Source organism: Pagrus pagrus (genome assembly GCF_965226575.1).
Source record: "Pagrus pagrus genome assembly, chromosome: 19".
Classification (NCBI taxonomy): domain Eukaryota; kingdom Metazoa; phylum Chordata; class Actinopteri; order Spariformes; family Sparidae; genus Pagrus; species Pagrus pagrus.
The window spans coordinates 21,306,987-21,321,445 of record NC_140203.1 but is presented as its reverse complement, the minus strand read 5'-3'; the positions used below and the strand labels follow the sequence as shown (position 1 = coordinate 21,321,445).

The following is a 14,459-nucleotide window of genomic DNA, read 5'->3' as shown; positions in this document are numbered from 1 at the left end:
ACGCTGTAGATGTCTCTAGGAATGTTAGCCAATGTTTACACAATGGTGAGAAAGAGATGTGGCCACACAACAGAAAGGAAAACAGTTACATACATAGAAGACCTTTGAGGTTTTTTTAAAAACCCTACACGCTCACGCGCTCAATGCTTCACACGCCGCAGCCCGAGCGTCTCACCTTTGTTTCCCTCTCCTCCAGGAGGGTCTCGAGCCTCTTTTGAGCAGCCCGCCCCTCGTGGTCGTCGCTCACTATCAAGATGATGTGGTTCCAGTTGAACTCGCGCATCAGGTCGAACCACACGTGCGCTTGGTGGGAGTAGGGAGGGACTGTCCGCAGGAAGGACAGATGGATGCTCTGAGGAGCGTGAAGCGGGAGATAGAGGTTAACACTGAGGTTAAACTCTGTTTCCACTACAACAATTTCGTACTGAAAGAGTCATAGAGTCATAACCAAGCAGAAAAATACTTTCTTTTCTAATTGGAATGTGCAGGACATGGTCACAAGTTTGTGGACACCCCTTTTAACTGGGGCTGATTTTTGTGATTAGGATTGAAACTCTAACTCTTAATCTGCCAATTATTTCCACAATTAAACTATTAAAAGTTTGGTAGGAAAAAATGTAAAAAGCTCTAGTTGCTCTTTAGTTTTGAGGAAAAAATGGAAATATTAATTCTACAGCATTAAAAGATTTTTAAGAGGAAGTGCTTCCAACTTTGTGGCAACAGTTTGGGTACATGGCAGCGCCGCCTTGCACAAAGCCAGGCTCATAAAGGAGACTGTCCTCCCAAGAAAAACGACACATGTTTAAATTCAAGTGACAAAGCCCTCTAGTGACCATAGTAATGACCATAGTTAAAAAATAAGTTATGGTGACCCCTAACCTTAAAGCAGAAATTGTCCTGGTCCTGTCATTTCAGTTTCATTTTATGTGTGTTCCTTGTGTTTTCTTTGGGTTTTGTGGTGTCTTTCGCTCCATCTTCCTCCTGTTCTCTTGTGCTCCTCACCAGCCTGATTTGTCCTACATACCTGTCTTGTATCAGTCTAATTATCCCAGCCCTGTTCCCTGTGTTCCTCCCCAGTCTGCTTTCCCTCCACACCTACACTGCATTACTTCGTTAGCCAAGCCCTGTTCCTAGTGTTTTTCCACTCATTACTCTCACCTATGTTTCTTTGCCTCACTCCACCTACACCTCATCTCCTCATTAGTAAAGTTTGTATCTAAGTCCAGTCTTTGGTCTTCTCCTGTTTCCCTCATGTTTATTTGTGTTTGCCTGTTCCTTGTGTGCCGTGATCCTGCCTGCCATCTTCTGCATTTGGGTCCACCTTGTCTGCTCTCATCTAGCAGAAATAAGGTCGTGGATTATTGTAACTCGAGGCACTGTTTTGATGACTTTAAACTTGACTTGACAGAAAATGAATGACCCAAGACTCCACTTGGAATTGGAAATTAAATACCTGTGACTTGACTTGAGACTGGTGGCTTGAGTGACTTGTCTGTGGTCATTTTATGTTTTCAGTTTGAATATCAAAAACATCAAAACGGTTCAACATTGTCAACGTTGACATTATAAGTGTCTGTGTAATGTTACCTGGTGTGTGAGCGCATGCTGGGAATGGCTTTGTCATGACTGGATGACTACCCTGTCAGTCAAGCTCCTCGCGATGCTACCTGATGGTCCATGGATCAAATCAGATCATCATCATCGTGCCTGTGCCAAGAGTCATCACTTTCGGAGTGGCTTGACTCGGGACTTGCAACTCAACTTGACACAACCTGTGACTTGACTTGACTTGCCCAAGAATATGGACTTAGGACTTCCTTGAGACTTGCGTCACATGTCAAAATGCCTTTCAAACCTCAACCAGGTACTTCAAACAATGGTCCTTCCCCAACTCTAACCAAGTTATTTTGGTGCCTAAGCCTAAATAAACCTTAAGGATAGCATTGTCACATCGTAAAACAGATTTATGTTTCAAACAGTGATTGGCACAGGGTTTGTAAAGCACTGACAAATGACGTTGCCTGCCCAGAGCCCTGACCCCAATGGGTCCAACACTGGATGGACTAATGGCAACTGCGCGCCGGGCTTTATCGCCCAACATCAGTGACTGACCTCACTGATGCTCTTGCTGGGAGTCTTCCCAGAAGAGTGGGGGCTGTTATAGCTACATATTAATGCTTATAGTTTCAGAATGACATTGCGCACAGTGTACTTTTACACGTAAAATATATTGAAGGCTGGAATTCCTGAAGCTGAATTTCTGAGAGAAAGGGACACCATACATTAATGAGTTTTCAGTTTTTAGGTTTTAACACTATCAATAATGAACAAACATCCTGTAAAAAAAATATGAATATGCCCTGATCCATGCTCTGACCCCTCGGGCTCCCTTCACTTTCTGTATTTAATGCCTCTGATTTTCTTTAATAACTTGCCAGATTAGGTGAGTTGTCACTTGAACAGTCTTTAAATTGAGTTATTAAAGTCTGTGGCATTTTATTTATGTGATTGCTTTAAAGTTTCATTTCAGTGGCTTGTGCTTCATAAAAAACATTACTCAGGTCAGACGCATTATTAATGATGTCCTTTCAGTTTGCAGCTGGAAGCCCATTTAATCACAGCTCCTCTAATGGACAGTGATGGGACGTTTAATCTAAGAAGCTTTTGAAGCCGCCCCAGGGGAGCGCCTTACTCCCTCGCTTTCTCTCTCTTCCCTCTCTTCCTGTTTTCCTCCCGCTCGATCGGTCTTTACATTTCTCTCATCCATCACTCACCTTGTCGGAGTAGATGGACATGCGGGTGGTGAGCCCCACCACAGGGATGCGGTAGAAGCCTGCAGTGTAGGAGACGGGCGTCGGAGTGAGGTGGTCATTGGACTGTGGAGGGTGACTCACCAGGATGGCATAGACCTGCAGAGACGGAGAAGAGGAACACTTTGTCACTCTGACACTGGCGTCAAGACAAAATGGGCACACCAGTCATCCTGTGAGAGAGAAAGGTATCCAATTTGCCGGTTTGAGACATCTTTCTTTATTTTTTTCTTTCTTTCTTTCTTTCTTTCTCTCATTTTTCTCCTTTTTGCAGACACTATAACACAACCATATAATCATATTTAAACAAACATAAACACACATATGAAAAGGTCAGTCCCGCCGGGAAGTTGCGATGCTGCAGTCACCAATCCCTGTAAATTAGGTGTAAATTTTTTATCTAATCAGAACAACTTTTCTGCAGATTTGACCAATCATCATAATGTTTAGACAAAATTGCAAGGTCGTGCAGAAGTCATAGAGATTGGCGATTGCATCATTGCAACTTCATGGAGGGACTGAAAGGTGAAAAATTGTTGCTTTTACATGGCCCTAATGGCCTGATATTGCACTATTATCAGAATAATTGCCCATACAGAATAGAAATGCATCATTTAATCATCTCAATTGGAGGAAACCTGTCTCATGTAGCCTGATCCGAAGGAATATCTTAATCAGATTGAGAGGGTTGGTGTAAACCAGGCCTATTTAGCTACTTTTGTCTGACCTGTAAATATTCACAGCAAATGAGTTCAAACAAGGCACTTACTTTCTCTTTCTTATTTTCACTCTGCTTATTAGTTTTCACAATTTAAATAGACACATCATGTGTACAAAAGTACAAGAAATTCCCTCAGATTAAACAGCCTGGGTTAAATTGTTATAGTGAAGTGACAGTAATTTTGTGCTTGGCAAAGGCATCGCAAATAAATGGGCTGATTAGCCTATTAACAAAACAATAAAAGGGCCAGAATGAGGTTGTAAAAGGGCTGCATTTGGTCCGCAGGCTGTCAGTTGAATAGGTCTACGGTAAACCTTTGATAATCTGCTGAATCTGGTTCTCCGAACTCTGTGGTTGGAATAAATATAGCTTAATGCTTATTAGATCAGCAGTGCTATGCCAGCATGCATAGATGGTGTCTTGACAAGTGTAGCAACTGATTTAAAATGAAAATGTCAGATTAAGCAGTACCCATTATTCATGGCAAACATTCATAAAAAGTTCATGTGGTTTGCTTTGAAACTCCCAAAACCTCACCCACCACCCCACAGAGGAGTGCTTATGTAACAGTCTACTCGTATAAATCTTGTTGTTTTCTCATGATAAATTATTCTCTAACTCAGGAAAACAAGATTTGTTGATGATGAAATAAGTAACTTGAGAAACAAATAACATTTTACTTCTTATCATGGGAAAACGGAGGAAATAACATGTTTGACCCATGACTGTTTAGGGCTTCCATACAGAATAATCCGCCCTCTAGCGCAAACTTGCATAAATCTGTGGCACAAAGTCATATTTATCGTTCATTCATTTTTTTGCCCCTACCCTATCAACAGTCTGTGCACGGCACTGCCCTGCGCTTGTCAGCCTCTCGATGGGGACTGACGCGGTACGGCACTTGTGACTGACAGAAATATCGACGTGGCAGATTTTACAGCCACTTTTCTTTAAAACTTTAAGTAAGACACATGAATTCCTCTGTCGAGGTTCTCTGAAATGTGTTTGAATATTCTTTCTCCTCTCCGTCTCTCTGTCCCTCTCTCACTCACTGAGGAGGATGAGGCGCAACAGTACAGCTGGCTGCACGCTGTACAGTGCCAGAAACAGGTTGTGATAACCAAGAGGGAATAAAGTGTGAAAAATTGTCATAAATAGGGAGCATTACAGGAGCATTGTGACCCCGGGAGGAAACTGAGAGAGGCAATCAAACACCAGAGGGTTGGCAATTATGTATCAAGAAACAATCTTGTCTGTTTATTGGACAGGAAACAAAGCATGCAACGTTCGATTATATTTCTTAACGTCAAAACAACATCGGCTATGATATTCGATGTTTGTGATATTTGCTCTACAATTACTTCATTTCATCATCACAAAGACGAACATGTTTGACAATCAAAATTTCAACAGTTAATGCTGAAACCAGGGCTGGATCAACCTGCTAGTGGGCCCAGGGGCAGAAAGCGAGATGTGGGCCCCTTTTGAGCCCCCATATTCCCCAAATTTCTTCCTTTTTTGTAATTTTTTAAGTCTTTTTTTAAGATAAAGCCTCCAGATTATCATTAATAATTAATCAAGTGATTACAAACTGATTGCCACTGATTGAATCCAGGGCTTTGCCTGCTCTATAATCCAGCCCTGGGAGGAAACATCTGTTTTTCTAATTAAAGATGAATTAAATTTGTGCACACTTTAAATACAATATAGTCATCTTTGAGTGGGAGCAACTGCTGCTCCAAAACGTTGTATAACAGGTTAAAAATAACATTTTTGAGCCGTGAATGTCTACATAAATTGTAACTCATCTATGACAAAGATATCGAAGAGCAAAGAAATCTCTCCCTTTGTTCAGAATCTCTTTACTATGTGGGCTGGCAGACTAATATTAATTTACGGCTGCTCGGTTGAGTTTCATCCCTGCATTGAGCAACCCAAAGCTGTCCAGCAACCCCAGTGAAAAAGAGAATTTGTGTGAGCTCAGCTTTGGGAAATGCCTCGGAGATGTGGAGGAAGAGGGATGAAGTTGGCATGGCAGTGCAGTCATGGATTATTGGATGTGAGCAGTCCGTATGGCTGGGTCAAAAAATTAGGTCTATCTTCCAAGGACTGCTCCCAGGCATCTACTCCTCCATCTGCCACACACTTCTCTTCTCAGTAACTGCTATCACATTCAAGCCAATCTCATCTGATTAAACCCTCCATAGACTTTCTGTCTGAATTAGGTGTGATTCTGTCTAATTTACAAGAGGAGTGTGTGTGTGTGTGTGTGTGTGTGTGTGTTTGTGTTTGTGTGTGTGTGTCTGTAATTGTTGGGGATTGTTGGTGTAATCTGCACAGCCTGATGGGTGGATTGCACGCTCATGCTTTGGGTGAACATGTGACGGGCGACTGGATGCGACAGTATTATTCTGCAAGCCTGTATCAATTAGAGCCATTACACTAAGCAAGAGGACCAAGGACATGAAAGCAGCATTAAAGCTGTGGGTGTGGGTTGTTCTCTTGAAGCCTAATTATGTGTGTGGGAGAAACAGGAGCGAGCGCGAGGGGGGCTTGACGCCTCAGCATGCTGTGACATAACATTGGCGCTTTTTAAAAGACATGAAGAGCATCACATGAGAGGACGCTCCAGTGTTTCAACGACTCTCACATACACTGGTCATACATCACTGGTGAAATATGTTTTGTTTGTTTGCACATATGTTAGAGACTTTAAGCCTGTTGTAAAGCTGATGAATAATTCTTCCCTGGGAAACCTGCGTTTAAAGGGTAAATCTGCAGTTTTACACATTTAAGTGTGTTTGCAGGTCTTGGGGAGTTCTACTGCGTATGTGGAAAAATAGCATAAAGCCTTTTGTGGCTCCGGAGGAAGCTGCGTGTAATCTGATAAATTGCCTCCAGTGATGTCACTCAGTTGCATTGTGGCTAATGTAGGCATTAGGTTTTGGGAAAAAGTCCACTGGTCTAGCATCGCACTCTTATCCACAAGTTTCCTTGGGAGCTCACTGGGGAAACAGTTACAGGTGACATTTCTGGTGAGCAGCGGAGCTCGCATAAGTAGCAGCGTAGCAGCATAGCATAATAACTGACACACAGGCGGATACCGAAGTGGGCTAAGCAGTAATAATAGTGTTAGTAGTATTTACTTGACAAAGTTACTAATCGAAATCTTCATGAATGAATGAGACGCTGTACCAATCGCTGAAAGATCGAGGGTTAGCATCCTGTTACCATGAAAAATGCTGGTTCTGGTTAAGTGGCATGACCCATAATTTGTGCAGGTTATCACAGGGGCTTGGAATAAAGTGGAAAACACTGTTTGACTCAATAAGTGCAATTTAAAAACAAATGATCAGAATCGATACACCAAAACCAGAGATATTGCCTGTGTTATAGCACGCGTTCTTCTTCCTTTTTTAAAACCTGGTGCCTACATTACCCACAGTGCAATGGAGTGACATCGCTTGAGTTTTTTTTACATGCAGCTTCTTCTGGAACCACCACAGGCCTTATACTACTTTTTCCGCACATATGCAGTATATATGCAAGATATGTGAACACCCTTTATTGTGTAAAATTGGTGGAGTTACCCTTTAAGCACAGTTTCAACTAGGGTTGCTTTGTGGAAAATGACATCAGCCATCTGTGCTCACTACTTCATAGCCTTTCTTAAGCTTTCTACATAAACTACAGATTAGGAACTTCATTTTTTATCGGTTATCGTATCGGCATCGGCCACGAGAAGCAGATAATTATCGTTTATCGTATCGACTGAATAAAATCCACATCATGCCTCTTTAGCTGAAACAGGATGGTCATACTTCTCACAACAGTGGCTCATGTTAGCCCTGCATCATATCACACAACACAGCTCGCAGCTGGGTGAGTGATCCTCCCCTGGAGGACATCACACAGGAAGTCCAACTGTCCGCAGACATGTTGACCTCCTCCACTCGCCCCACACACACACACACACACACACACACACACACACACATGCACGCGCGCGCGCACACATGCACATACACACACACACACACACACACACACGCACAAAGCCAAGTTGTTAATTGTGAATGACATGTCGCGCATTTTTCACCCATCGCTGCTTCCTTTGCAGTTCACTAGATCTGCAGCTGTGTGTCCTGAAACGTACAAGTTGCCCTTTCATCCGAGATATGCCCCAAACCAAAGCACTATTTTTGGATGTCTGAGGAAACAGATGGGTCTGTGGGGAGTTCACTGTGTTGGAATCACACAAAGTGGACAAAATTACACTTGAACCCAAGGCAAATAACTTGCTCTGGGTTCAAGTGTAGGGTGGCTGCCAAATCGGACAAATGGCCGGCCTGTCCCGGTGTATGAGCTGTGTTTCTATACGTGCGCTGATATGTTCCTGCTGCGAGGCTTTATAGAAAAGAGGAGACACTGTGCTGATCCAGTGTCCCTTGGCTGGTGCGTGAAAGGTTTCCTGAAAGCAGCAACTTTCTAATGCAAGTTCCTCCAAAAAACACTGCGATGCATCTAACAATGTACAGCACGGTGGTGATGTGTACAGTACAGCGGTGGTGTGTAGCATGGGTTATGGGCTGTGACTGCTGGATTCAGCGCAGTGAACTACCTGACTGGAGATGAGGTCCTCGCACACCGACAGAGCCATCTGGATGGCGTTGGGCTTGTGCGTTACGGAGATGGCGGTCAGCTTGAATTTGTCCCGGCCGTACACCTGGTTGGCCTGGGTCACGGCATCTTTGAAGACCTGCTCGTACCTCTTCTGGCTGAGGACCGCCCCGATGTTCACGATCTTCGGCTCGCAGCCGGCCCGCGCGCAGGAGCACGAGAAGAGCACCGCCAGCAGAAACAGACGCATCGTGTGGACCACCAAACAGCTCAGCGCAGCCCGGTCGCTTTTCTCCCCGGTGGCGGGTCGGCTCGACCAGCTTCTGGACAGCGGCACGGCTCAGCCAGTGGAGAGCTCGACTGCAGATACGATCCAGGTGGGCGGCGAGAGAGAGGGGAGTGGGGGGTGGGGGGGAGGCCAAAAAAGGAAGAAGAAGGCAGGGAAAAATAGGTGGATTTATGTGCAATGCGGAGGAATGTGCATGATCGTTATGAGGGGCAGGCTGTTAACCAGAGACGTCCGAACCGCATTTTTGCTCTCCTCTGCGGAATCTCTCAAACCCCTTTCTCTCTCTTTCTCTCTCTCTCTCTCTCTGCTGAAGAAAAACTCAAACCATCCTCCTCGGGGTGTGTATCGCTCCCCTCAGCCGCTTCTCCGTGCGCTCTGTGCGGACAGCGATCGCACCGATGCGTCGCTCGCTCGCTCGCTCGCTCGGCTGGTCACTCCGGGCTGAGCGGCTGCTGTCCTTGGTGCTGACAGCTGTGCATGCGCGCCGCGGCGGTGTACTGCGCGCTCCCGTCGTATCGGCTCCTCACTCTGGGCTTTGCGCGTTGGCGTGCTGCTGCTGCTGCTGATGATGATGATGATGATGATGCTGCTGGAGTAGAAGCTGATATGAAAAATAAATGTGCTTACTTGCTCAAAATACACTCGATCACCATGTTAGTCATAACAGGACATGAAAGGAGAGGCCAGTGGAGGGAGCACATGTAGGTACCTGCAGGACATGGTGTGCAGATTTTATACAGATGAATATAAGCTGTGTTAATAAGAAGAAGGTTTTTCTTCTTATTTAGAAGAATAACCTTCTTCCCCCCAATGGTAGCCTGGATGGCGGGTTGGAGGCACGGACACGGGGCTGTGGTGTGAGTGTTATGTCCCCCCCAAACTGGAAGGAGAGTCTGATTTTGTCGTGGAGATCTGTGCGTAACGCGGGACCGAGCTCATTAATCACGCACTTCGTCAATGCCATCGCGTCACAACTCAACACGCCTGTAATCACGCGTGTTCGTGCGTGGCCGCAGTCGGATCAGTCTGTGGTAGCCCGTGGACGTTGTGTAATCTCTGACCCAGCGCGTTTGGAGTGTTTAAGTAAAGTGTTGGGAGCATCCCCGCTGCCAGAGACACGAGCAGAATCAACCTCCCGGTTACCTTGGAAACAAGGTTTTTTTTATTTATTTATTTATTTATTTTCTTTACAACGCGCGTGCACAAAGAGGGATCTTTACACGGAGGAAATGCTGTGTGGCGAGCAGAGAGTGAGTTTATTCATCACAGCAGGGACCGTCAGAGGAGAGGACGTCAACAAAACACAAAATGAAAAGAGGGAAAGACATTTGGAAATCATTTATCATCGGCTTTAATTATTAATAGGCTGTTATTTGAATATTTCAGCCCCGAGGGGATTCATGTTGTGCCTTCTTTTTTTTTCTTTCTCTAGTATTCATTGCTGCGATTGGAAAAGGTGGTTTTTATAAAAGAGGCCAGTATAACAACTGTGTTGTGAATTATAAATCACACAACACTGTGGAGGCTGACTGTGTTGCAGCAGTGAGCTGATGAATTAATCAGAGAGGCTGAAGAAATCAACAGTCATCAGCTGCTGGCTGTGTGCTCCCGAAATGAGCTCCTCTCAAACATGATCTGATGATGAGTTTGTTTTTCTTTTCATAACTTCAGACAAGGACAGTATAATCAATGTGCGCTGGATAATAAATAGGTCCATGGGCAGATAGATAAATAATTGCTCGCCTTACCTTTAACATTATCTTTTATAACGTGTTCCTGCAAGAAAACCTGGACCAAATACTGAGTAAGCGAAGAGGGCACAGCAGGGCTCAGCAAAATGTGTGTGTTTCTACATTTCTACAGACCTGTGAAGACATTTCAACATGTCTGAACTTTTATCATTTCCAATTCTGTTCAGTTTACTTAATTTCCAGATCGACATTTGCTCCCATAGGTGTCTACAAGCCATTATTACTCTGTTTTAAGCTGTGAATGTCATTTTCACAAAGAATGTAACATTTCTCCAAGCAGAAGATTGAGGAACATTTTCCATCACTTTAACTGAAACCTTAATCTCACTACACAGAACACCATGTTTCTTTTTTTACTGGATAGTGAATAGTGCTGTGCTTCATGGTCATATTACGGACGGTACTGTGTTAAGGGCAGACAGATATTTGACGAGAGTCTTGTTGGCAGCTTGCAAAAAGGCCATTACAAAGAAATGGTTCAAGACAGAACCACATGCAAGATGTACAGTACATGTCTGAATGTTTGAATGATATGATATGATTGTTTAATACATGTTTTATAAAGCATTTAATTGTTTGTTAAGAGTGAAATAAATGTTAACTAAAGTTTAATTAATCATAAATTTACCATTTATTAATGATGGTTATAATAAAGCGTTACCCTTTTAAGAAAAAGACTGGAGGCAGGAGGAAGGAAACACCCCTGAAGGCAACAATACAACAATAATATTGTTTATTGAAAGCAAACACATTTTCCGATAGTTGTATCTGTTATATAACGGTGGTAAATGTGTCTAGAGCAGAAAACTAGAATACATTTTGTGAAAACTGAGGCTGGCTGGTTCCAGTGCCACATAAAACACATGCCGCCAAATTGCCAGCCACATAGGCAGGAGAAGACGCCTCTCTCACCAGTAAACTGCTGAAAATAACAGAAAGATGAAGGTGTTGAACAGATCTAATGAGTTCCCTCCCAGCCTCTGTGTGACTGCCACAGGCAGTGTCTAAATTTGCCACTTATTGGACGGCCCTGACTCGTATTAAATGAGGTTATGAAGCCCTCCTCTTCCTCTCCTGCAGCCCACTCACCCTCCACTCACACATCAATAAAGCTGGACCAATCTGCTCCTCAGCCATTATATAATAAGTTTGCTTGTTTGCCACTGCAGCAGTGTCTTACGAAGGCTCTCCAGCTCAGTGAGACTATAACGCAGAAAAATAAGAGCAGGCGGTCTCGCACTCAGAGATCATCGCAGGCTTTTAAACTTAAGTTTACACACATACACGGTGAAACACACACGGATGCACACACAGAGATGCACTCCTGGTTTCACACTTGGAGTCGTCGCCCACACAGAAGTGATACAGACTCATACACCACCCACACAGTCCTCTGCAAGGAGGAGAGCAAGGTTTGTTTGTGTGTGTGTGTATGTGTATGTGTTCTGTAGGAATTGTGTTGCTAAGGTTATTATCAAAACAACTTCTTATACCTAACGCAGACATTACTATCATCAGCTGTATATTTGGTTGAAAAATATGTTTGGAACAGATGTAATTGAATAACATAATTCATACACAGGGGCAGTTTCAAAGTGATTTACATACACTTAAACTTTATTGAAACTAAACAAGCTTAAGAGTGAATAAAGGAAAATGTGATCATACGTACAAATTTAGAGGCTATGCCGACATAAAATCATTTTGGTGCTTATTTCAAATTGTATCAAGCCCCTAAACTGACTGAATGTTCTGCAATTTTGTCAGACAATTATATTATATTATAAGTCAAATAGAATGTAAAAATAAATATACAGTTTTATATTTTTCCACTGATCTCCAATGAAAAAAACTACTATTTTGTCACACATAAAAAATTGATCTATTTACTACTTGCCCCAAGCAACACCGCATTTTCTTGTGATTGGACAAGAGAGTGTTTGTGTAGCGAGGCCCCTCCCCCTCTGGTGGAACACCCTGTGACCTTATTTCAGAAACAACGTGTATGATGGTTAATGGCTATCGTGCCATGAATTCCACATGTGATGTTTATCAATTTAAAAAATACATTCTCATCTCAAGACAGTCATGGAACTAATAAGAATGTAAATGTGTTACACCTTGCTGAAGCTAACTGTCTTTAGATAGCTTATAGATTATAAATGGAACAAAATAGTGAACCAAAAGATGGCGCCCATTCAGTCCAATGAGAATTGCTCCACACCAAAAAAGTTTTCTAGCTTCAGGGTTTAGTTCCTGGTTATGCACAAGGAACATAAGGAAGAAGGAAGGGTCATTACATCACCAAATGTTGCTTTGGTGCCAGACTGTGGTGACAGCTGTGTTGAAGTCTATGGGAGATGCATGGAGAAACACACTAAAATGCAACATATCCATTTTGTGGATGCCTCCACAAAATGGAAGAACACACTTCAGAGAGAGGTTAACAAGTGAGAGGTTTTCCAAATGATTGACAGGGCTGATAATATTGTGACCAAATGGGGCCAGATCAACCAAATATTGCTGATGAGACTGTAATTACACTGCAAACAGGAGCCTTTTCCAAACGAATGATGTGTCTTTTATAATAATTGGTCTGTGGAGAAAATAGCTTTAAGATCACAGGGGAATATTTTGCAGGAGCGCTGGGCACAAGTGAAAGCAAGCCGGCCTGACACCGTAGTTTCCAGATCCATAATACATTCATGAGGAAGCTACATCAGCTAGTCATGGTTATCATCCATACTGTATATGCACTGGCTGTGTACATACTGCTGTAGCCCTTTACTGTATACCATTGTATGAACCGCCGTCACATTTGTTCAAGCATGTCAGCTAACAAGCTAACATAACATAAGCTTCATCTTTAAGTGCATGTGTCTGGTGTTTAACATCAGCGGAGCAATAGAAAACACTGTGAGGCTAGCTAGCTTAAATGAAAACATGGTATACAAACACACTGAGCAACAGCCGTCTTAGCTAGCTGCTCTAATGAAGATGACTTTGTTCATAAATCTACACCAGATAGTTTATTGTCTGCTGCATACAGCTGTAGCATCACCGCAGGCTATAAACTGTTGTTACTGCAGCTAAACGTGTTAGCAGTAAATGAATACCTTTATGTAAGTAATGTAAAGTGAATTGTTGGAGTGGTTTCTAAACCTTTTTCGTCTCATTTTAAATTCAACTACCCAAACCCCCCCTTTTTTTAATTGTGTTTTCAATTTTATTCATTTATTTTGTAACAAGGGTCCTGGCATTAGTAGCACTCAAAAGGTCTTAAAATACCAACATTTTCTTAAGGGTGATCAAAGCTATGGGCAAAAATCAGGAGGACTTGCAGTTAAATTTTAAAACAAGAATCATCCACGTATGAAACACAAAGTGGAAGCGAAGGAGAGGAAAGAACACACAGAGCATGTCACACTTGAACTCCTACATGCTTTAGCGCTTAGCATGACAGCAGCGCGTTTGTCTGCAGACCACATGCTTTCAGCTCCTCATGCCGCTCTTCGCAGGGGATGAAAGTGGCTTTTCAGAACACATTTGCTCTGAACCGAACACGTCCGAGCTGAACAGTGTGAAGAAGTGTACCATAAATGATACGCGAGGGGTCACTTAAATGCATCGAGCAGCATTCTGCATGCAGCTGATGTCCGTAGCTGTCGGAAGCCTCTGCCACGGAGCCCACATTATCTGATTGAAGCGGGGAGCGAAACAGGTCATGCTCTGCCAGCGCTTTGACATAAACAGGCCTGATGAGGTCTTGGAAATGGTTTGCCTCCATGAGTCATCAGCAGATGGATGCCTGCCTATCTGATGTGTTTCTCATGTAGTGTGAAGTCCTTACATAAATTATAGATGTGTGAGCCCCCTGGGTGCTCGCTCACTCGCTCGCTTGCTTGCTTGTCCCAATGCCGAGCTGAAGTATTCATGCCGCAGAGAACACAAAGACTCTTCCGGATTTTAGATTCCTGACATGCTGCGTGGCCTTGTGGGGGGCTGCAGGCCCGATCGATACGGATCAATTTTTTGTTTCACATTAGAGAGGCCTGTCAGCTCCAAATTTGTGTTTCGGCAATTGAGACAGTCCACTGAGTCAGGAGAGATTTAGGATTTGAGCTGAGAAAAACAGGCGAACATGTTACAGGGGATCTTCTTCAGAACAATACAATATCTGATGTAGATGTTAAGTATATGGCATACGTGTGTGTGTGTGTGTGTGTGTGTGTGTGTGTGAGAGAGAGAGAGAGAGAGTGTGTCTGTGT

At 43.4% G+C, this 14,459-nt stretch overlaps 1 protein-coding gene across 8 annotated transcripts in view; it reads right to left on the bottom strand.

Annotated features, from left to right (window-relative positions):
* The window catches only part of grin1a (glutamate receptor, ionotropic, N-methyl D-aspartate 1a), a 39,934-nt gene extending 30,970 nt beyond the window's left edge, over positions 1-8,964 (bottom strand). For 2 of the 8 annotated variants that reach the window (XM_084382346.1, XM_084382347.1), the window contains exons 1-3: positions 8,153-8,964; positions 2,775-2,909; positions 176-352 (exon numbers count right to left, since the gene is read on the bottom strand). In XM_084382346.1, coding sequence (XP_084238472.1) covers positions 176-352; positions 2,775-2,909; positions 8,153-8,401 — 561 coding nt within the window. In that variant the 5' untranslated portion in view covers positions 8,402-8,964. The remainder of the gene's footprint in view (positions 1-175; positions 353-2,774; positions 2,910-8,152) is intronic. The other 6 variants (XM_084382350.1, XM_084382351.1, XM_084382352.1 and 3 more) reach the window with 5 other exon arrangements.
* Between the last annotated feature and the right edge of the window lie 5,495 nt (positions 8,965-14,459).